We start from the raw sequence: 23,633 nt of genomic DNA on the forward strand, positions 1-23,633 counted from the left end.
AATGTGACCTGCACATGCTTTAAAAAAAAGCAAAAAAAAAATTTCTAATTGTTAAATAGTTCTGTCACAGCTACATGGCTTATTTGTTTCAGAAAAAGTTCCATACTTTTAAATGGTAATTGAAAGGGATCTGGTAAGTTAGGAAAGTTACAGCAGAGAAAGTGTTTTCTTTAAGTTGTTGTTTTAAAGCTGTTTCTCAGTAGTTCATGTCACATATCACCAGCTTTTTGGTCTAATACTACCAAAGAGTTGATTTCAATGTATGATTACATTCCACATGATTGTTTATATTCCTGATATTTCTATTTCTAAAGGCTTGATTCTGCAAAGCAGTTACAAAATGCTGTTTTTTATCTTGAAACGCACCAAGAAAGTTGTCCTTTGTAATGGTGCAGGTAATTGCTGAGGAAGTCAAAAAGGAGTATTTTTTTCCAACACAGACTTAAGAATATAGAGCAGGATATCATGGTGTCTTGTGGGATCAGCATATCGCTAAAATAAAAACTATCCTGATACTTCAGAACTTCTTTTTTTCTCTGTATATAACTTGCATGTATTGTCATTCAGGAGCTACAAGCATTGAAAAATATGAACTTCGTACCAACACATGGACTCCAGTTGCAAACATGAATGGACGAAGATTACAGTTCGGAGTTGCAGTCTTAGATGATAAACTGTTTGTTGTTGGTGGCAGAGATGGACTGAAAACATTGAATACTGTGGAGTGCTACAACCCGAGATCAAAAACTTGGAGTGTAATGCCACCGATGTCCACTCATCGTCATGGTCTTGGTATGTACAATTCTGTAAAGGCTGACTGCGTATTTTTTTAAAGGTTACCTGTTTTAGGATTGTTCCAAAAAAAATCAGAAATAAAGTTTGGGGGGTGGAAATTTTGTTTTAATGCTATCTGCTTATTCAATGTCCTTTCTCCTTCAGATTATATTGAAGATTGTATTTGATAGCATCAGCTACCAAAAGGAATTTGTTTATTTTCAAGTTTTGTGATGCACACTGAACTGTCACTAATAAATTCTGATCTTCAGTCCTCTTATCCAGAAGCAATTGTTTCTCATATCTGTATTTTAGGAGTAGCTGTATTGGAAGGTCCCATGTATGCTGTAGGAGGACATGATGGCTGGAGCTACCTGAATACAGTAGAAAGATGGGATCCACAGGCTCGTCAGTGGAACTTCGTAGCTAGTATGTCAACTCCCAGGAGCACCGTTGGTGTAGCAATATTAAATGGAAAGTATGTGAAGGAATTTCTGTTTTCAAATTTAAAATCTGATTATTTTAATGTAATTAAAGGACCATCCTGAATGGCTATTAATAATTTCTCTTGATAGATACCAGTTAGTAGCGTTAAAAGCCAAATTTTTTCAATCACAGAAAAGATACCGTGCTGAGTCAAGCAAGCCTTTCCACAGCATTACAGCTGTATGTCAAGTGTTCTAGTGCCCTCATCATCCTGGTGGCCATCAGCTGGACTTGTTCCAGTATGGCAAGATCTTTCTTATACCAAGAACCTGCTTCATTAGAGTGTGAAATTTGGCAGAAAATAATCCCCCATTGCATTCCAGCTGGTCCCCAGAGACCAGGGCTGGGTGCAGCTGGGCCTAATTTCTGTTTATAACCAGTTCAGCCCTGTAAGTCTGATTGCCTTCAATACTTTCACAATCACAGAACCACAAACAGTGTGGTTTTTTGATGCTAAGGAAATGAAGATTTGGAGCTACTGCTGATGAATGCACTTATGGTATCAGCACTAAATATACCAAGGTTAACCAATGATTAACCAAGCTAAGTTAGCAATTCAAGCTAAATTAACAAATTCAGTCTCTCTCTTCACTCTTAAATAGCTTAGTTTCACTGTGCCTACGCAGTTTGAGATGCAATTCTTACTAAAGAAATGCTCTTGCTTTGGGATTGGAGAGAGAAGCAAGCCATGTTTTGCCAGGATGACTACAGGAATAGCATAGCAGACAAAAGCTACTGATTTACTGAGCAGTACTGTGGTTGTGGCAGAATATTTATACTCTATATTGTCCACAAATTTTCACTTCCTGTTTATGTGCTATCTGATGCATGTCCCTTGAGCTACTTGAATTCTGTCAGGTAAAAAAAAGTTCTTCACACTAGTCACTGGTAAATTGGTACTGCTGAAAGGCACCTAGAAAGGATTCTGTAAAATCTAGAATAAGTCCAAGAATGAGTGGAAATGCTCACTGCCTCGAGGAAGGAGGGATGAATTTGACCAACAAGCAAGCAGAGTGCCTTGGCTGCCTTGGAACTGCAGTCTCAGATACCTAAGCTTGCTATATATTCAGCAGAGGGTCCCAGATGTGATGAAAAGCACGAGAATTAGAGCCTCACATTTCCCTATTATTATGGTACATTGCATAGACTCTTCATGTAGGCAACAACAAAGGATCACTACAGGGGACATTTTTAAAATGCATGCAGCATTTCAGATGCAGGAGCAGTAACTTCTGCACTTTCCTGTAACATAACTTGGTAAGTTCCAGTGATTGGATCAAAACCTTCATATAAAGAAATTATTATGTCTTTCTTCATGTCCAGAATGTGAAATCACTGCATAAATGATCAAAACTCTCTCATGGTTTGAGGGAAGGTAAAGTTGGGAGCTTCGTAAATGTTATCTTGCATAAAGGATTGATTTTAGTCATTAACTGTATGGAACTATGACAGAGTTTTACAGAAACCTTCAGTATATTACTTACCTTAAACAATCTGTATTGCTAAACAAAGAAACTTCCATGGAATTTTTTTTTAATGTATTAAAATTGTTACTGAGAAGGACTAGATCAACCATATTTGCAAGATGGTTTTATTTAAGTTCCTTGGTCAGTATATTTAAAAAATCAAACACTAGTATTACGCAAACTGAGGACTTCTTGAATAGTGCTTCATAGTGACTGCTGTAAATTGTTCACACTAGCATTATCTACAGTATCTAATGTTTGTTTGATTATTTAACCATTCTTAGGTTCTGAAATTATTTGAAGTGATTTCTCACTGGATTTTATTTCTGATGTGTTGCTTCCTTTTTAGAATGGCTTCTGTGTTCCTACTTTTCCAAATAATAGTGCTGGGTATGTCTGCTGCCATGCCTAGATTGCTCATAAATTCTGTTCATAAGCTCTTTATGAAGTCTGATTATTTGATTACTTTTAAAGGTTCATCAGTGAGTCCTCATAAACCCAAATATTTTCATTCATTTCAGTCAGCCCTTGTAAATAATTGAAATGCTTTGTACCGAATGCTAGAAACGTTTTTCTTGGGACTAAGCAAATTGGGCCACCTAGTGGGTGTGAGGGATTTAAGGTAGTGCAGTCAGTCATGAACTAAAACCCAGGTCCAGAAAAGTACTTGAATGCCTAAGATGAGGCAGGGTAGAAATGTTGGGTGCACAGATACGCTACTGAATTTGTCCTTCTGACCCTGCAAGTTACATATGTAATTTTGAAATTGTCAGCTATAGGCATAAGTTGGAGTATAAATGCTGTCTAAGATACTCAATTTTCTGTACATTGTTGTTTTTATGTGTTGATCATTACAGTAGGAAAATATTGGAGCAAAATCTTGCCTGAGTTTTCACAACTGAGCAGTCTACTGAAAGTTGAAAGTCTCCTTCTAAACTTCCCTTTTTAACAAACTTGGAATCCTTCCTGTTTCACTAGAAACTGTCTTATTCAGACAATATTTATTTTCTTCTATTTTTTTGTTTTGCTTTGTAGGCTTTATGCAGTTGGTGGTCGAGATGGAAGTTCTTGTCTTAAGTCAGTAGAATGTTTTGATCCTCATACAAACAAATGGACTCTCTGTGCTCAGATGTCAAAAAGAAGAGGTGGTGTAGGTGTAACCACCTGGAACGGGTTCTTGTATGCAATAGGTGGCCACGATGCTCCAGCATCCAACTTAACATCCAGGCTGTCAGACTGTGTAGAAAGGTAATATCCTGATGGAGGCATATCCTGCTATGGGATTCTAATAGTGCTAGTCTATTAAGTGGTTTATGGAAAGAGCTGTGAGTAGAATCCAAATAAAAGAGGTGTGTTATTTTTAGCATGAACAGAAGAAACTTACATCTAAAAATATGCTGTGTAGTCATACTGTGCTCATAATACTATGACTCAAAATGTTACCAGGAACAGATTATTTAATGAAAATTCTCCTTAATGCAATTCATCTAGATTATTTTAACAATCTCATTGAATGAACTATGATCGGTAACTGCAATAACTTGGAACTGAATGCTTTTAAAAATGGAGCAGTCTTCTTTCACACAAGAAGTCTGAATCTATTCATATAATAACTTTCAAAAGAGTTAACAGTAAGGTTTGTGGATCTTTATATATGAAATTCGTTCTTGTATCCCCTAATGACATTGGGAAACTGGCATGTAATTCAGTCATTCCTAGGTTGGTATATCTTTTTGTAAAGTGGTTGATGATTGTGACTGTATCACAAGTTGCAGAAGCACATGTGATCCAAAAAAATATTTTTAAAGATAGTAAATACTTCATAATTCACTGTATTCAAACTTCACAGGCACTTCAGGTATTTCTGAACTATGCTTTCCTTCTCTCCCTGCTCCCCTGCCGCCAGCTGTAAAACTTTTCTTTCTTTCCTGTTACTTCCCAACATTTACAGTAAGTTCTCATTGACCATATTCTTATTTTACTAGATTTATTAATGCCAGGACATATATTTTACCCCTAACCCCCCAAAAACCCCAAACAAACAACAAAACAACAACAAAAAACCACACCACAAAAATCCACCACAAGGGAGCTATAGTTTTCAAACTTTCTGAGTTCTAGTAGACCTGAAAATACAGTGTGGCTCATAGCCCTTAGCATGTGGAAGTTGCACTGAAAAGACCCCAGAAAGGTTTGCAGATAGGAAGCTACTTCTCAGCAAATACCAAATTTTTAGGGCAATACAGATCATCAGAAGCCCAAGAGAAGCAGTAAGTCTGTGTATTTTTCTACACCAGTATTCTCTGAAACAAAGTTACAGAACTCATGACTTCAATAAATAGGGATCATCTTGTAATGTGTTTTGTCCTTGCACTTTAAGTGACTTGAAGTTGAAGACCATCAAATAAATGGAACTAGTTTCTTTAAAAATTAAAGAATTAAGAAATATTAATTTTAAAAATTAGGCTTTTATAACCACACTAAGCTTCTGAATTGTATTTTGCAACAGAAATTGTTACTCTCAGATAAATACAATTGCTTATAAATGATAAAATAATTCTATATGTATCTTAGTAACCATCCTCTTCTATTTGCATATGTGCTTCAGGTAATGTTTTCATTTTACAGTTAGCTTGCATGCATTTGTGTAATTTGTTGACTAGAGGGCAGCAAATAAAATTGTTAGAACTCTTTGTATCTTCTTGCTCTTTATGCAAAAAAATTAAGACTAGTGTCTTTCAATTTGCTTTTAGCAAGTATGATCTTGGCCAAATAATTATTTTCTCTCTGCAGTTTTTAGAGCCCTTCAGAGCTCTGTAATTACATTAGTTCTGCTGTAAGCATCTGCAGTCTTTAAAAAGATTGTCTCTTTCAGTCAGATTAAAATACATTCCTTGCCATAAGCATAGCATGGAGTCTCCTATGTAGTTCTCAATTTGACTTTTAAAGAATGTTGATAATGTTCTAGAACCACACAATTTTTTCATTAAACCATCTGCTGTTCACTGTGATGATACTTCTGATTTCAGAAGTGTTGCGAATTGACTTAAGGGTTTTGCATTTCCCATATAATTTTCTCAAATGACTTTTGGGGGTCATATTTTTGAAATTGGTAATCTTAGTACTAAACCAAATTTTACAAGCCTGTGCTTTGATATACAGTACTTAAAGCAAGGACTTGCTCTGCTGTGGTGTAGCAGCAAAAGTTTGTGGCATGGTATATTTAGACATACAAAATGTGGTAAGAGCAGCTTTATATGTATGACACTTTGGAAAACATCAGGAAGTATGTATTTGGCTGGTAGTGACTGTGTTACCAGATGACTAAAGAAACAGTTTCAAAGGGAGCGGAATTGAGTGGGGGGAAGTCCTTTGATATTAACACCCAGATCTCTACTGCCTTGAGAGCATCAATTCCTGTAAATTTGTTTGTTGTTGAATTTTGGTAACACTTTTAGAGCATGTCACAAATTATCTTTTAGGTATGATCCCAAAACAGATATGTGGACTGCTGTGGCCTCTATGAGCATTAGCAGAGATGCAGTGGGAGTGTGTCTTCTTGGTGACAAGTTGTATGCTGTTGGAGGATATGATGGTCAAACATATCTTAATACCGTGGAGTCTTATGATCCCCAGACAAATGAATGGACACAGGTATAGTTTCTGATCAGACTATACACTACAATTAACATTGTTATTTCATATGTGCCTCCTTTTACAAGGAGAATTCAAATATTCCTTCTCTAAAAAGCACTTTCTTACTAGTCTGTTGTGAGTCCTTTTTCCCTTTGTGTACCATCTTGAGATGATTTATCTTGAATAGACAGTTGTTAATTTCCAATAAACTGCCCTCCTTTCTTTTGCAAGAGTATAGCTATTTTCTTTGACAATTTCAGCTACTTTTAATAAAATGTATTTCCATGTTCCCCAAACTGTCATAGAGAATTCTGTTTACATGACTGCCTGTTCTGAAGATAAATGATAAATACAGATTTGTTTTAGCTCTAATGTGTCTTTCAACATTAATTTTGTCAGGGTTGTCATTTTTTCATAAATAATCTCTTCCTGAGGTGAATGCAGTGTATGCAGGTTTCAGAAAGCCTTTATCCATTTCTCTTTTTGCAGCTTTAAAATAAAAATAATTCTTCAGTTCTTGCTCAGAAACCATTATTATTAGTTCAGAGCTTGGTGGCTTTTATATAGCTCCAGGAATGTGTCTCTGTGGGAAGAGCACACACAAGGACATACTGAGCTGACTGTCCTTTGGTATCTAATTGCATTTGAGATGCCCTAAAGCATCTACATCCACAAAAGGCTGGCAGATACAGCACAGAATCTATGGAACACCAAGGCCCTCCTGGAGTCCAGTTGCAGACCATGATGAATGTCCAAGTTTATGTGTAATAAAGTGAGACACCAGTTATCTAGGCAACTGAATTGCGAACCACCTGAATATTATTCTGGTAATAGCCCCAAATTCTTACTTAAAAAAGATAACTGAACTGCTGTTTATAAAAATCCCTGGAACACAAAGAACTCACCTCTCCATTTCCCTCAATTTCATACTGCTGCAAGCTCTTAAAACACAAGATATCAAAGAGGATCATCAGAGCTTGGGGCATTCACTAGTACTGGAAATAATAACCCATGGCATTGTTAGTCCTGCTAAAGAAAAAAAAAAAAGTGTACCAGAGGACAGAAACTGCTGTTCCCCAGAGGAGAGAAACTGCTTCTCACCATTGCATCTAAATTAATCTTGCATGTCTAGGTGGTGACCATCTGTATGTACCTTTGTATTCTTTGTATTCAGCCCTGACCCTCTATATCTCACTGAATGCCATGATCCCAGTATGTATGACAGTTTCAAAAGCTTCCCAGAGGGATTTGGAAATACTTTTGTACCTTCCTTCTGTTATGTCAGCAGTCTGCCACCTCTTCATCGTCACACAGCTCAGGAGAAGGCAGTGGAATGTTCTCAGGTGAAGGTTGTCAGAGCCACAGACAGCTCTGTAAAAGTCTATTGTTCCTGGGGAAAAAAAGAAATGGGAGAGTTGGCATAAACAGCCTGTTTTTTGTCTTCAGGCTAGTCTCTGTATCACTTAGTGTGCTATTCACATACACTGCAATACTATGAAAGTTAAAAGGGAAGCAAAGGGGAGTGTTAGAAACTATTGCCCTCTGTTCAAGTCGAGCAGAATCTCAGCAGAAAAGGGTCTTGCCAGAAGTAAATTCTGTTGGCAATTAAAGAATAAGGACTGGTAAATTTATTCTGATTTCAAGAACTTTTAACAGATTTTTATCAAATAATAAAATAAAAATGAGAGGTTGTCCCTATAATTTTAGGAATTTTCTGTTTCTGAGAAATGTATTATTTTACCACCCTTTACTCAGTTTTCTCACTGTCTAGCTTAGGTGTCCAGTTTGTACTATAACAAAGGTTTATTTTTTCCTGTAATACTGAATAATTGAAATTATCAATAAGAACTGCTTAATGTCCTTAGGGCTTGCTATTGTATTCAGAGTGCTTCACTGTGTTATATAAAATATCATTACCTTTTTTTTTGTATTTGTATCCAGTTTTAGACCAATTTGTTAGTCATGTTAACAGAGCATGGGTGATATTGTTCTGCTGCAGCCATATCATTAGGGGGAAAAATTACTTAAAGCTGACGGCATTTATGTCACTGATGGTTTGTTTGTTTGTTTGTTTACAGGTTGCACCACTGTGCTTAGGAAGAGCTGGAGCGTGTGTTGTGACTGTAAAACTCTGAACTATATTCTCTGGGGAGGTGACATTGTCCTGTGTAGACTCAGAGGATTACTTTTTCCTCAAGCTAGCTATGAGTGCACCAATAAACACCAGGTGCAGAATATCTACCACAGCAAGGTGTTTGGTCTGAAGCTGACATGATGCTCTTATGGACCAATATTAAGCACTTTTAAAACACTTATCTTTGTTATGCATATGTTACAAGAATTCTACTCGTATGAAAGTCAACTGCAACCTGCCAGTTGGCAGCAGAGGACTTCTGTTTAGGAAGCACTAAGAAAATGAGTGAACTCACTATAATAATCAAATGTTATGATTCCAGGGCCTTGATGTTCCCAAATGCAGAGCAATGATGCTATAAATGGATATGCTTTGATATAATTGGGTCTGTCTCTGGATGAAACAAGTTATAGGATTGGACCCCATAGGTTTAATTTGCCTGCAATAAACGCAAATGGATATCTGAATGACTACAAGGCAGGCTAACAAACCAATGCAAACTATTGTAAATGGCAGGTGTAATGCCTGCCTTGGAAATGAAGTTGTGAATTTGGTGAATCTTTTGCACTTTTTATCATCATTCCTAGTTTAGCAAACTTTTCATTTAACCAAAGCCTTATTTTAAATATTGTCTTATGCTAACAGAAACCTGCTGTTTAATAATTTCTGATATACATTTTTGACATCCAGAGTACTTTTTGGATTTTCGAAGTTGTTATGCAAGATGCAGAACATCATACCTTTTTCTCTGCTTTGGTTCTTGTATTTGCTTTGCTATTTGTATGAGTTATTGGAAGAATTCTAAAGTGTGATTAACGATTAACCAATTTAAGTTTAATATTTGCACTTTGGAAGTTTTGAAGCATTCCATTACATCTAGACTAATTACATTTTTTCAAACGAGGCTTTGCACTACTATGAGAAGTATAATTTTATAAGATGAAGAAATTGTCTGTCTTTCCTGTAGGGTTATTTAAAAACGTAAAGGGTCCAATCCTGCCAGATGCTCAGCTTGCCACCGTTTAAGCATGTTCAGCATCTTACAGGAGAGTGAGGTGTGCCTCGCAGGACTGTATCAAATTAGTTACCTTATTTAACAGTTACCTAATTTTTTCAGATACTTTATAATTTGCCTTTCTCGAGCCCTCTGCTGTTACACCGATTTGCTTTGAACGGTCTAAATGTTCTCGGGAGAAGCCTTTTTGTATTTGCTTTTACGTGCCTTGTCCCTTATGTTCTCCCATCAGCACCGCGCCTGGAAAACGGGAAGATGTGAACTCATTGAATGTTTTGGTTTTTTTTTTTCAAGAAAAGTTTGAAGTGCCCGATACCCAAAGTCCTTTGTACATTTGTAATTTTAAACGTGTGTTTTAACGCTCTCGGCGAGCTATTTATTGTTTTAAAAGAACTCGGTGACACTTTGTGATGAAGCTTTGCAGTTGGAATACAGCTGATCTCAAGAGGCTTTGCTGGTGGGTGTGTGCCTTTGTTTCGTCGGTTAGAGCCCGTTGAGCCTGCGGTCTAAAAAACCCTCCTTTTTCTCGGAGAATTGCCAGTGGCGCGCTCCGGAGGCCGCGGCCTCACGCAGAGCTCCTCCTGCCGGGGGCCGTGGGGCCGAGGGCTCGGGGCCGAGGGCTGGTCTCTGTGCCGGCCCGCCCCGCCCCGCCCCGCCCCGTTCCGCCCCGTTCCGGCCCGCTCCGTCTCCGCGGTAACCGCGGCGCCGTGGGCGGGCGGCGCATGCGCGGTGCCGGTGCTGGCAGCCCGCGGTGGCCGCGATGAAGGTGGGTCTGGGCGGCCGCGGGGTGCCGCGGCCCCGGGCGGGGGACGCGGGTCCCGGCTCCGGTCTCGGCCCGCGGAGCGGGCGGGCGGCGGCGCTTGCGGCCCGTGCAGGGGAGGGAGGCGCGACGGGAAGGGCCGGCAGCAAGCGGAGGGGGGCCTGGTGTGTTTGCCTGCGCTCCCGTGTTTGTTTACTTTGTCATGAGGAGACTTCTCGTAGACGGGAGCTTGAAGTTTATCTAGTTGCAGCGCCTCTGCGATGGGCAGGGACGTCTTCCACTAGGCCAGGTGGCTCAGGGCTCCATCCAGCCTGGCCTTGTACGCTTCCAAGGATGAGGTGTCCACAACTTCTACGGGAAATCTGTTCCGATGCCTCTCCACCGTCGCAGCAAATTCCTCTTAATAACTAATCTAAACCCGCTCTCTCAGTTTGAAGCCACTCCCCCTCGTTTTGTGGCTGCATGCCCTTATAATAGTCCCTATCTGTCTATCTTGTAGGTTTCCTTCAGGTACTGAGAGCTCACAGTTAGGTCACGCCAAAGCCTTTTTCATGCTGAGCAATCCCAGTTCTCTCAGCCTTCCCTCATAGATGGAGAGGTGCTTCATCCCTCAAATCATCTTGGTGGCCCTCCTCTGGTCTAAGATTTAATTAAATTATTTTTCAAAACCAAACAGCATCGTCCGATGCCATTTCTGTGGCATGTGGTGGTGGTATTTTTGCTGTTCTTGTGAGCAGAATGCAGATTCAGTGTGAAGAATGCCTCAGTTTACCTTGACCCAAAAGAAGGGATAAGAACCTGAGGCAGACTTGAGCAAGCCTGCCAGGCATTTGGTGGGCAGCAGATGTTGGTGTTTATCTTATGACATGTAGGGATATAAGTCACGATAGCAAGCTGTGAAGCAAATTTGTGGGCTTTATCTCACACTCAAGTTACAGAAAAATATCTGTGGGTGGTGTGAAACGAAAAGGATGTTCAGGAATTTTCTCTGTTGGAAGTCAGATTCTCTTTCTATAGTGTGTTGCTTTGAGATTTCAGCTTTTAAGGCACAGCAGTTCAGAGTTACAAAAAGGTTACTTGTCTCCAAAAGAGTGAAGAGCATTCTGTGTTTTACAAACTAAGGATGCTTACTGGACCCAGACTTTTCCATTAAATTTGGAGAACTATTAGCATTGTGGTCTTTGAACTAGAAGGGGAGAGTCTCGTGCAATTTTTTATTCAGGTAACTATATAAAAAATATTAGTTTTAATGGAGTTGCAGTTCTCTATGCAGACATCCAGAAGCAGAAACTTCAATTTTTTCCACTCAAACTGAAAGCACTTTTATATGGGATTTTAGTACTTTGGTGCATTGGAATCACACAGAAGCTGTGTTTGAATTGTTTGGGGGGGTGGGGGGGTGGGGCTTCTACCTCCACAGTACTTAGTTGCTAACATGCTAGGAAGTTGTAGTATAATTATATCTTATGATTTTAAGTTGTATAATTTCCTACCTTTTTTTTTCCCCCCAGCAAGTATTCAGTCTGTATGAAAAATCTTGGTCTGGTTCACCTGTGCAGTTTGCTTGGCAGAAAACTTTAGGAAATTTTCTTGCTGTAACAGGGTAAGACTGTAACTATTTATTGCATTTGTCCATCAAAATTATTGATAAAGAAGGGGAATTATTCTATATATTAATCTTTTTTTAGAGATGATCGTGCTGTGAAAATTTTTGATCGTCATGGTCAGAAGAGAAATGAAATCACCCTGCCAGGGTAGGTACTAAGATAGGTTTAAATTATATTCTTTAAATTATATTCTTTGTTGTTTTCTTTAAAAATGCTTCTCTTCTGGTGAGATACTTAGACAATGTGAGAAATTTGTAGTACAGTATATTGTCTCTGGTGAACATACCTGGCAGAGAAGACAAATTATGTAATTAAAATGCAAAAAAAAGACCTATTAAGAAGGATCATAATGAGGTTGTGTACTATATATCCTTGCATTCTTGTTACAGTTGATTTTCTAACAGTTTGTTATCCTGTCTTTGCTGAGGAAAGATACTCCTTTGGTACTTCTGTTTACATCAGTGGCATAAATGTACACATTGACATTGTTGTTTTATGTCAGAATGATACTTCTGAAGTGAGTCTTTTTGGTTCCAGCTTATCACACTTTAGTTCACATCAGAGAGTGATATGGGAGTTTACAAACTAGAATTTTTTTCAGATTAAATTTAAAAACTTGTGTACTTTGGAAGATAATATTAAACTTCTTAAGGGCAGCCAAGACCATAGGAGCAGGCTGGATATGAACCAGGGGAAACCTCCCTAGGGAAAATGGTGTGACATTGGGTCATCATATTGGTTTGCTCAATAAATACACTTATTGGGCACCATTAATACCTCATGTAGTTTCATTTGTGTACTGCTCATCTCTTCTCAGCATTGTAACTGTTCTTGGTCATCATGGAAAATTTTTATTTTATTTCTAACTACCAGATTAATTAAGATAAGCCCCTTAGTCAAGGCAGGACTCCCATGGCCTTTAAGGCTGAAACCTCTAGTCAAGAGTGTAACTTTAATTTCTAGATCATCACTTACATAGCTTTGTGTCATTGGTAGATATGAACCAGAATCACTTAGTTCCCCAAGAAGTCTAGAAATCCAGTTTTTGCAGTTCATGGTAGTTGCCACCTTGCATCAAACCAAGAAATGCAATTCTCATTGTCTTTACCAGACTCACTTGTATTCACTGACCATTACATCTTGCTGTTTGGGTTAGATGTCATTCAAAATATGGCCTGGCTGTGTCAATCTCTTTTGGATGGTATCCATGGCACAGCTCTTTCTGTGCAGTGTTTAGCACAATGTGTGATAAATGCACATTCTCTCTGGAAAAGTGTCCAAAGTGAGGAATGCTGTATGGAATCAGAAGTGTATTATCAGAAAAATAATCCCAACTCTGAATAGCCTCTTACAAACCAGAGCCTTACAGAGGACTTTCACTGTCTCTTGAAAAATCAAGGTGACAGTATTTCAAGTACTAGGACATAGGTAGCAGTGCTTTCTATGACCTTCTTCTCAGCCCCTGTCATCCATGAGATTAGAGTGGGGTTGCTATAAAACTAGTTTACAGATAAATCTGCAATCTGTCATAGGTTTGCAGGGAGGGGAAAGGAAGAATAGGGACTCAGTTGCATAGTTCTGGCTGTTTCTGTACACTTACGAACACATTTTAACGTTCTCAGTGATTTTATTTCTTTCCTGTAGTAACTGTGTTGCTATGGACTGGGATAAGGATGGAGATACTTTAGCAGTAATCACAGACAAATCTAGCACCATATTTCTGTGGGATGCAATCACAAACAAAACAAGCCAAGTAGACAGTGGAATGAGGTAAGAAATTTTTTTTAATGTGTGTTTAAAGACTTGGACCGCTGTGACTTGTTGATGTGGAGTCTATATTTCAAGATCATCTTTTTATTGGAGTCCTCATAATAGATATGCGAATTAAACTAATATGCTACAGTTCATTGCTTAATTATTTTTATATTATTGCTGGTTTTGAAGTGTTTGGTGTGGATGGGTATATCAGTGTGGATGGGATTACGGAATGTTTGTTTATTTTTTGAGTGTCAGCAGTGGCATAGTCTCTAGAGAGCTTCTCTTCAATGTTTTAACTTAGTGGTAGCAACATGGATGGGTGAATTTTTTGTGTATCTGCAGTTGCTACTCTTCTCCTAGGTCTTTCACACCAGCTAAAAGGAGCTTAAAAGTAAGGGAAGTGATATCAGTGGTGCTAAGATTTTTTTTCACCTTAGATTAATAAGGGGGTAAAATGCTATTCACAAAGTAGACTAGTTTAGGATGAAAGGAGATACCTAAGGTTCAAAGCCTTGCCTTTCTGAATTTGGCCACAGGCTTTAAACTCTTCTGGGGTCTGCAAAACCATCAAGCATTGGGTTAATAGGTAAGCTTGGTTTAATAGTTAAACTTTTGGCTTCTTTGAGTCTATTCCACTAAATTCTTGCATTCTACATAAACATTCTTCCTCTAGGAAAGAGGGTGGAAACAACTCTGTCCTATGTTTGTTAAGGTGTATGTTATACACATATTATATTGTGGGAATGAACAGACCATATTGTACCATTTTGATGTATGGACAAATACTATGGTGAGAAGAGTAACCTGCTCGTATGCAAGCAAAAAAGAACATAGAAGGTACTTAACAGAATGGGGTCTGCAGTTAATTGCAGTTCCTTCATGATTTTCTCTCTAATACTGGAGGTAAATTGCTTACTGGAGGCAGTCTTGCTAGAGCATTGTATATCAATGTATGTCCCTAATCCTTTTTTTGTCACAGTGTTATTGCTTAAGCAGAATAAGCACCAAGACATAAACAGTGTGATAATGAGGCTTTTCTGATATTCTTCCTTTTTTGAAATTAAGAAAGCACCCTTACATGCAAACCACATGTATTGGATGTCATTTCACATGTCAATATTTCAGATTTTTTTCAAATTTATATTGCATGTTTACAGTGAAATTTAAAAAGATGAGAGAGACTGCACTAATTAGAAAATCCTGGTTTAAATTTTTTTTTTGCTTGAGGGGCTCTTTGTTTTTTAACATGATGTATAGTATCTGTATAGCCTTAAATATACATCAAAATAGGCCTTGCTCTATCTGAAACTTCAAGTTAAAATAGATATTTCTAACTTTTTTTATTACATTGACTAGAACCAGACCTACTCACTTTTGAGTTGGCTAAATGCATGGGGTTATTTATTGAAGTACAAGAAAAATACAGTCACTACTGAATAGTTACCAGTGTTTCTGTCAAAGACTCTTGATGTTTGCAGACCCATTTTTGTTTGTAATTTCATGTTACATTATCTCATACCATTTTTTGTTAGTTTTACTATCTTCTGCATACTTAGATAATTCTGATATTGGTAGAGAACATTTGCTTAATTTAAAAGTTATCCTTGGTCTGTATGATTCATAGAAATAAAATACAAAAATTTATTATACAAAATGTTTTAATATGTGAACACATGAGAGGAATCTCTGCTATACAAAGTAAATTTTTTCTTTGTTTTAGGGATGCAATGTCTTTCTTGTTGTGGTCTCGAGTTGGAACTTTACTTGCTGTTGGAACAACAAAGGGAAACTTACTCATATATAACCGTCAGACTTCTCGCAAGATTTCTGTTCTTGGTATGGACTGGTTTGAAACTATTCTGGCACATGTGAAAGTGCAGTTTTGTTAATATACATAGTTTTCTTTCCAATTCTCTATATGAACATGCAGGTAAAAAATGTGCTCATACTCAACTTTCACCTTCTACTTTGGTGTACTCAGCAGAGTATTTTTAGAGTATATGAAGTTATATATATGCATACACAAATACCTAATACTGCCTTACTGACTCATGGGGCACTTGTGTTACCTTTCTTGCAAAGGATTTGTTTGGTTGTTCGTTTGCTAAGTTACTCTTCCTTACCTGCTTAGGGTACCTCTGGGCATAAAAGCTGAGGATGTAACACAATCCCCAGAAATGTGATGCAAAGAAATGGAAGAACAGGGGCTGTGCTATTTCATATAAAGTCAAAAGACTTCAATCTGAGAGCAGATTTTTTTATAAAAAGGCTCTTGCTCTGTCAGGTCATTTCACATTCTGACAATCTGTTTGAGTGGCTGAATGGTGTGTATTTCTATCACAGATTTTTTTTGTGGTTGTGTTTGATTTGTGTTGTATAGGCTTTTTTTCTTTTTCAGGTAAACACACTAAGAGAATTACTTGTGGCTGTTGGAGTATTGAAAACCTCCTTGCTTTAGGTGGTGAAGACAAAATGATTACTATAAGCAATCAGGAAGGGGATACTATAAGACAGGTAGTATTTATAATGCACATTTGATTTTAAGGTGTACATTAATTCTTCTGGTTCCCAGGAAAGTTGGGACCTATGGGAGCTTGTGCCTTTTGAATCTCAATGCTTTCAAGGACAGGGAGCTGTTTTTTTTTTTTGTATATTTTATGCTAATATGTCATTAAGACCCAAACTGAGGTAATGTTTTCTCCAATGATTTTCTTGATTTTGGTACTAAATGCAGTAGCAACTTTCCATGTGTGTCCTTATGCAAAATTATACATAGCAGGAATAATGCAATTATTTATCATCAATATGTGCTGCATTAACTGTTGGTTTCTCAATCTGCACTTTTCCTTGCAGACCTCAGTCAGCTCAGATCCCAGTGACATGCAGTTCTCAGTTATGAAGACAGATGAAAGAGTATCAACCAGGGAAAGCACAGTAAGGAATCACTACAAAATACTGTAGTTCAGGTGGGAATAATCTAAAGGATAACTCCATGTGACCTGCTGCCTATTCTTCTGAGGAAATGGGGCTGACTTCTGTAGGAGAAAGTCTTGAATTTGAGATGTGTGTTCTGCTGAGCTTGCATTTAGATATATGAATCACTGGCTTATGCAGGAGAATGTCCTGAAAATCTCTTCCACTGTTGATGATGATTCAGAATTCAGATCCATGGGATTCTTAAGGATTATTCAAATTCCTAAATCTCATATTTTAGTGAAGATATAGGGCCTTACTTTAAAGTTACGCCATTCTTGTCATGTTAATTTTCCTTTTCATTCATTGGCAGGTAAGTATAGTGGTTGGCAAGAAGACTCTCTTCCTTTTTAATTTGAACGATCCTGATAACCCAATTGATCTGAAATTTCAGAAGCCTTACGGCAGTATTGTAAGCTACAAATGGTGAGTAGAATTTCCTTAATTAATCTAGTATTGAGAAGCTGGGTATTTTCCAAGTAGTTCTGATAAATGCTGGAAACAAAATCATCTATCCCTTGCTCAGACTGGATTTTTCTTGCCTGTATTGTAGACTTTTCAGCAATTCTTTTCCGACCACAAGGCAGTCTGCATTTTTAAAATATTTTTCTTCTTGATGATTCAACAGCTGTAAAAACAGGACCTTCCAACAGAATCACTGTTGCTATGCTCAGCTTTAAACAAAAATACGTTACTGTTTTGACAAGGTTAAACTGAGGGATTTATGGATTGTTTCCTGTTTGGATGAGTAACTGATGAAAGAGCCAGGGATGGAGTTGCATCCTTCAGCTAGTTTGTTGATTTGCAAAGCTGTGCAGAGTTCTTGTAGCCTTCTTATTGTGCAATACCATTGGTAATTTTCCTATGAAGAAAGCCTAAGCTAGGAATTTCAGATCTGTACCAAAAAAGTAGCTGTACTATTTCTCTATCTTTGAGTCATTACAGCTTGTCTTTTAATGCCTGTTCAGTCAACATGGAATTAACATCCCTTTACACTACAGCACTAAGAAAACCTGAAGCTATATGCTTATCACCATGTGTAACAAGGTGTACTTGGGCTGTTTTCCCTTGCAGTGATTTTTTTCTTGCAGTTGAGTTAATGAGATAATATTTGACTTCATCTTTGCATGCTTTAGCTATTTGTGCCTTAGCCTCATTTTTTCTACTTGAAGGTATGAAAAGTAAACAGAATATTCACAAATTTGTTGCTTTGGTACTTCTACTGTGTTTGCAGTGCCCTTAAGGGCACAGTGACTGACATTTTGACGTGGCTTTGATGGGCCAGAACATACACCAGAACCTTGAAATGAAAGTTGCCATCTTCTGGTATATTTATTTCAATGAATATAACAAAAATCTTTCTCCTGGCATCGCTGCCATGTGTGCAGCTTGAAAATAAAGTGGCATTATAGAATACAGGAGAGAATAAAGATGATTTGCAAGGCATCTGGGCACAGACATGTTTCTGTCCTTTAAAGACCTTTGATAGTTTTCCCTTAACCTCTTTTATATTATATGGTTCAACATGATATATATGAATTCACATAATTTGTTTATTTTTTCTGTTACTGAGGGGCATTGACTGTACCCCCAGCAGTCTGGAAGAAAATGCTTTTTACGTATTGCATTAATAGGTCTCTTTTCTAACTCATTGCTTTTTTGTAACAGGTATGGTGATGGCTATATTATGATTGGCTTCTCACATGGGTGTTTTGTAGTAATTTCTACACACATTCGTGAAATAGGACAAGAAGTCTTTCAAGCTCATAATCATAAGGATAATCTAAGCAGCATTGCTATATCACAGTCATTAAACAAAGCTGCCTCATGTGGAGACAATTGGTAAGTGGTAGTTTTATATAGAGAGAATAGAATTCATCTCCCAGAGCTGGAGCTACTGGGCATTCACGCTACGCTTTCTAAGGCTTCAAGGCTCCCTAAGAAGTGAATTTAGAAAAGGTAAGATGAATTGTTCTGTGGAACTGCTGCTCTGCCTAGAGTTAGGAGAAGCTATTATTGACAAAAATCTCTGCAACTGTCATAATTAATTCTAAACAAAAAAGAAATAAACTTTGGTATATATTGTTGCTTTTTATTCGTTCTTTTTGTGTTATGTAACTTAGCTACAAAACAGTTCAAATTTCTTTATTGAGATTCATTGATTGAGCATAAACATCTGCTTAATCACAGGAGAAAAATTAATTTAAATATGTACTGAGAATGTTGATACCTGATGTTGATTTGTCTTGCCTGCACTCTAGACAAAAGATGACAAGTGTGAGCAATTAAGGAAATAAATAATTAAATACACTGGAATTTTTCCAAAATGTTTTGTGCATATGATAGAATAGCTCCTTTAGCTCCTCATGCTAATCCCTGATTCTGTGAGATCTGAATTCTTCAGCAAAAGAGGAATTGTGTCACAGTAGGATTCAAACTGTTCTCTCTGTCCTCAGTTCTGTGTAAGACCAACTACTGATTTATGACACTTGACATCAAGAGTGGTATGAGCAAAATATGGTGCAACTTCAATTACTTGAGCTGTTGTACAGTAAGGGTTATTTCTTTAAGGAGTAGTTTAACTTGCATTGAGTGACAGCATAAGTAAACTCTCAGTCTGTCCCTTTTATATGCAGTAGGATTGGAACTATTTTTTGCATCTGTGTTTCAAGCCCTGTGTGTCCATCAGTAATGTCTTTTAAAAGTGAAATGCTGTAACAGATCAAAAGGGAATAACAGTCTATGTTTCCCAGCCCTAAATTCTTTCAAATTGGGTTTGTGCCTTTTCCTCAAATTTTAGTTATCTGAGCAAGTATTTTTGTACTGTGATACAGTGATACACTGTTTACAGTGATAGATAATAATGTGTTGGTTTTTAGGAAACTGAAGATATTTTGTATTTGTGTTCTACTTTTTGCTCCATTAGGCTGTCTTGATTGGACTGGGTTTCTTCCAGTTGATGATGACTGATATTTAGATGGGTGGGAATGACTGACTCTTCATTTTTGTTTTAGCATCAAAATCCATGATCTGACAGATCTGAGAGAAATGTATGCCATAATAAACTTGGATGAAGAAAACAAAGGTATGTTAACTTTCTCTGTGGGGATAGAAATTTTTAAACATTAAATAAACTGGAGTTTTGACAGTATCTCTGTTGATGGAGTGAAAGTACTGCTGTTGGAAAAATTGTGTAAATATAGAATTTTCCAAAAATTCCTATTTTCCCAACTTGTATTTATTAGGTGACCTATAGCAAAATGGGAACATATTTTACCTATTCGAAGTATAGAGAAGTACAGCTCTCAGAATATTTAGTTAGTGTCATGTAATAGTGTTATATTCAGTTAGTGTTGTGTGGTTTTGAACCTGTATTACAGTATATTCAGATTATTACAGTAATACACTTAACTGGTTTCTGCTTCTTTCCATGAGGATTTTTTGGGGTTTTTTTTGTGCTTTTCAGCATGTCTTGCACTAACATTGATACTGGATCTGTTTTTGTCCTGATGTACAGGACTTCTGCCTGTGGCTTCCAGAATAGTGTTACAAAACCATTTTCTTGAGTAGTGAGTTTCCACCCTTATCTCCTTATGCAGTGCTTGTAATTGCTTCACTTACTGTCAAGTAGCTGGTTGCCTGCACCATTTTTATTTCTAAGAACCTTCCTTTTTTGATTTTTTTCTTTTTAAGAAACTTAAGATATTTTAACTTCCCTGTCTCCCTTGGAATATTGGTATTAGTTAGTCAGTTAGAGTATAGTTTTACTAATGGCATTTTCAGACACTGAGGAACAAACACCAGTTCTGTGCTTAGTGCTTACTGATTTGGCAGTAAGGGGAAAAAGATTGAATTCTGCTCAGCTGCTTCCAGTATTACTGATTACTGTGAATGTACTGTCTGAACTGTCAGTGTTGAAAACAGTAAGAGTGTTGATCAGTTTTGTAACGGATCTGTAATCTGGTCTAGTGGAAGGTGGGTTGCACCTAGATGGCCTTTAAGGTCTCTTCAGCTCAAACCATTCTGTGATTCTGTGAAGTCTTCACTCTCAGGAAAATGCTATATTATTAAATTATGTGTTTGATTTGAGTGATTCTAGTTGATCTTGGAATGGTATTATTTGGTTAGCTTTGAGTACATTAGTACATATATTCTGGATATGAATTCCTACCATTTTCACAGTTTAGAGCAAAATAATTGCCTGTTGGTTACAACAGTTAAAGAAAGAGCCATCATTTTTACAAAGACTTGTGAATATTTTAGGTGTAGATCAGATGGCTTGGACAGATGATGGACAGCTGTTGGCAGTATCTACACGAAAAGGATCCCTCCATGTTTTCTTGACAAAGCTTCCAATCCTTGGAGATGCTTGCAGTACACGGATTGCATACCTCACTTCTCTTCTTGAAGTCACCATAGCAAATCATGTGGAGAGCGTATGATAACCTCTTCCTTTAAAATTTCATGTAGGTGTAATTAAAGTAGCATTAAAAGGGGATGAAAATGGTATTATTTTGTTTTGTTTTCTTACAGGAGCTGCCAATCACAGTCTCTGTTGAAGTAGAGCCCAGTTTTGTCGCTATTGGTGTTTATCATTTGGCTGTAGGAATGAACAATCGGGCTTGGTTTTATGCACTTGGAGAGAATAGTAAGCATAAATTTAGTTCTCTTAAAACTAATGCAGCACTCAGTCTTATTTTATTAATTCAGTATTGTGTTTAGCAGTTCTGAACATTCCGTGTTGTACAATAAAAATAATTTTCACAGGCTGAAGCAGTTATGGCAAGGTGTTGTAAACAATAGAAATAAAACTTCTCATTTTGCGATATTGATCATGAAATGTAGATTATTGCTTGCTTGTTTTATCACATCATCTTGTTAATTAATGAAGGACTTCAGGCTTTTGAGACATTATATATCTGTGTCTTAAAGTACTCAGTTCAGCAAAGTACCTGGGAACTATGATCAGAGAGTTTAAATTTTCAGTTTGGTAGATCTTCATGTTGTTTTTATGGGGTAAGGAAAATTTGGTTATTCTCTGTCCAGATTTTATATGGTGGATTTCAAACTGTTGTGTTTTTCTAAGCATCCCCTTTTTTCCAGTGACGGTAAATTAAATAAAATTTAACAGTACTAGTCAGAGTTGCACAGGAAGAAGTTTATCTTGTAGTTTCTAACCAGTTCTCTGACTGCTAAGAAGAAAGCCTCTTTATGTGTGACTTGTCCTCTTTCTGCATAGTTGTGAGATTTTCATATCTGCTTACTCAGCTTCAAATTTAGATAAGTGAAGACCTGTACAAAATCAAAATATTTTTTACCTTGTCTTTTCTGTTTGAATCCTTTAGATGTAAAAAAGCTTAAAGATGTGGAGTACCTGGGGACAGTAGCAAGTATGCGCCTTAATTCCGATTATGCTGCTGCTCTTTTTGAGGGTAAAGTCCAATTGCATATGGTAAGAACTCTGACAGTTTGTATTGCTGAACTAATGAGTTGATGTAAGCTGAACAAGTTAATGTAATTTAAAAAATTAAATAAAATGCAATGATCTTCAGTTAATGGAGATAAAATTTCTTCGGAATAATTTTGCTGGCTAAGTAAAATGTAGAGCTGAGTTTCTGTAGACTTAGAAATACAACCTAGACTAGAACATGTAAAGAAAAAGGTTTTTGTGTCAGCTATTTAACAAATTTTATTTTAAATATCTCTGGTAATGTGACAGAAGCAGATGCTAGGATCTTAAGGGATGCACATGCAAGGGTTGTCTCACCTATTTTTCTGAGAGTTTGATACAAGCAACACTATGATACCCTGTTGTTAACAGTGGAGTTTTTCAGTTCATTCTGTTCTTTATATTTAGATAGAAAGTGAGGGTTTGGGTGCTCAGGAAGAACGAGAAACTCGACTTTTCCCAACTGATGACGACAAATACCAAATTTTATGCCATGCTTTAACTAGTGATTTCCTCATATATGGTACAGATGTAAGTATTATCTCTTTTTAAAGATCTTTTTAGATGGAATATATTTCTGTCTGCATTTTTTTGATTACTGCTCATGCTTTTAGCAAAACAAAAAGTGCATCTGTGAACTTTAGAGCAGATTATTTTCTATACAAGAACTTTGAGCAAATACAGTCAAAACTGTATCCAGCTTCCTTTACTGTTGCATTTATATGATGTGCATTGGCAGGAAGATTAAGTTTTGCTTTTACTAGTGTTTGTTGCAAAACTAGTTTGTTGCTTTAAATAGCAGTACTTAATTCTGTTGCAGTAGTGAGAAAGTTGGCAATCAAAATATCTTCCAGATATAAGAAAAAACAACACTTGCCTTGAAAATTTGTTGATTTAGGTGGTATGTGAAAAATGTGGACAAATGTATGCAAGTGTTGTAGCATAAATGAAAGCCTTGATTTGCTGCTGAAGCCTTTGTCCAAAAATAATTTTTTTTACATGTTTCAACAAGGGTAGGAATTAAGGAGGGCACTAAAGAAGGAAGTGGACATGCTTATGGATTTTTTCTGGTGATTTTTTTATGTATGAGGGTAGTTTTTTTCCTTTTAAAACAAACAGGACACTTTTTGGCACTGGGAATACAGGGCACGTTTTGCACTGTAATATCATACTGTTTGTGATATTGGCTGATGTATTGCCCTGCCAGAGGGAAGGCAGAACCACTATCTCTGATTTAAAATCTGGTTTAATAACTTGAGTGGTTTTGTAGCTGATGAGGCCTTTCCTACTTTGTCAGTACCTAAACTGATACTGGTAAATTTGAAGTACTAAATTTGCAACTGATGTATTTGATAGGTGCAAATTCTACTATCGATGTCAAAAGCCGCATTTTTTAAATATACCTTTAATCACAAATTAGTTTTATTGCTTTTTTTCCCTTAGGTACCTCTCTTCTTAAGAATGTATGGTTCTTCCTTGGAAACAAATTTTACAGCTTTATTTGAAGGTTGTGCTTCTCTCAGCAATGAGACAGGCATTTCATTTCTTTAAAGAACTGCACAGAAAACACTCATC

The 23,633-nt window shown here is 37.1% G+C and overlaps 2 protein-coding genes across 7 annotated transcripts in view; both read left to right on the plus strand.

Moving 5' to 3' along the window:
• KLHL5 (kelch like family member 5) overlaps window positions 1-8,497 on the plus strand; it is a 34,321-nt gene extending 25,824 nt beyond the window's left edge. For both annotated transcript variants that reach the window (XM_062493456.1, XM_062493457.1), the window contains 5 exons: window positions 568-792; window positions 1,090-1,252; window positions 3,762-3,974; window positions 6,209-6,380; window positions 8,441-8,497. In XM_062493456.1, the coding sequence (XP_062349440.1) occupies window positions 568-792; window positions 1,090-1,252; window positions 3,762-3,974; window positions 6,209-6,380; window positions 8,441-8,497 (830 nt within the window). The remainder of the gene's footprint in view (window positions 1-567; window positions 793-1,089; window positions 1,253-3,761; window positions 3,975-6,208; window positions 6,381-8,440) is intronic.
• Window positions 8,498-10,263: 1,766 nt separating this feature from the next.
• WDR19 (WD repeat domain 19) overlaps window positions 10,264-23,633 on the plus strand; it is a 39,462-nt gene continuing 26,092 nt past the window's right edge. For 4 of the 5 annotated variants that reach the window (XR_009933201.1, XM_062492710.1, XM_062492711.1 and 1 more), the window contains exons 1-7: window positions 16,674-17,035; window positions 18,278-18,451; window positions 19,624-19,694; window positions 20,873-21,045; window positions 21,143-21,257; window positions 21,955-22,061; window positions 22,467-22,589. Coding sequence is in view for 4 of the 5 variants with exons in the window: in XM_062492710.1 (XP_062348694.1) it covers window positions 16,893-17,035; window positions 18,278-18,451; window positions 19,624-19,694; window positions 20,873-21,045; window positions 21,143-21,257; window positions 21,955-22,061; window positions 22,467-22,589 (906 nt within the window). In the remaining variant the exon portion in view is untranslated. Of the gene's footprint in view, window positions 10,278-11,782; window positions 11,875-11,959; window positions 12,026-13,522; window positions 13,649-15,356; window positions 15,473-16,034; window positions 16,151-16,489; window positions 16,571-16,673; window positions 17,036-18,277; window positions 18,452-19,623; window positions 19,695-20,872; window positions 21,046-21,142; window positions 21,258-21,954; window positions 22,062-22,466; window positions 22,590-23,633 lie in introns of those variants that run through there. The other variant, XM_062492709.1, reaches the window with a different exon arrangement.

This window comes from Cinclus cinclus, chromosome 5 (genome assembly GCF_963662255.1).
Source record: "Cinclus cinclus chromosome 5, bCinCin1.1, whole genome shotgun sequence".
Classification (NCBI taxonomy): domain Eukaryota; kingdom Metazoa; phylum Chordata; class Aves; order Passeriformes; family Cinclidae; genus Cinclus; species Cinclus cinclus.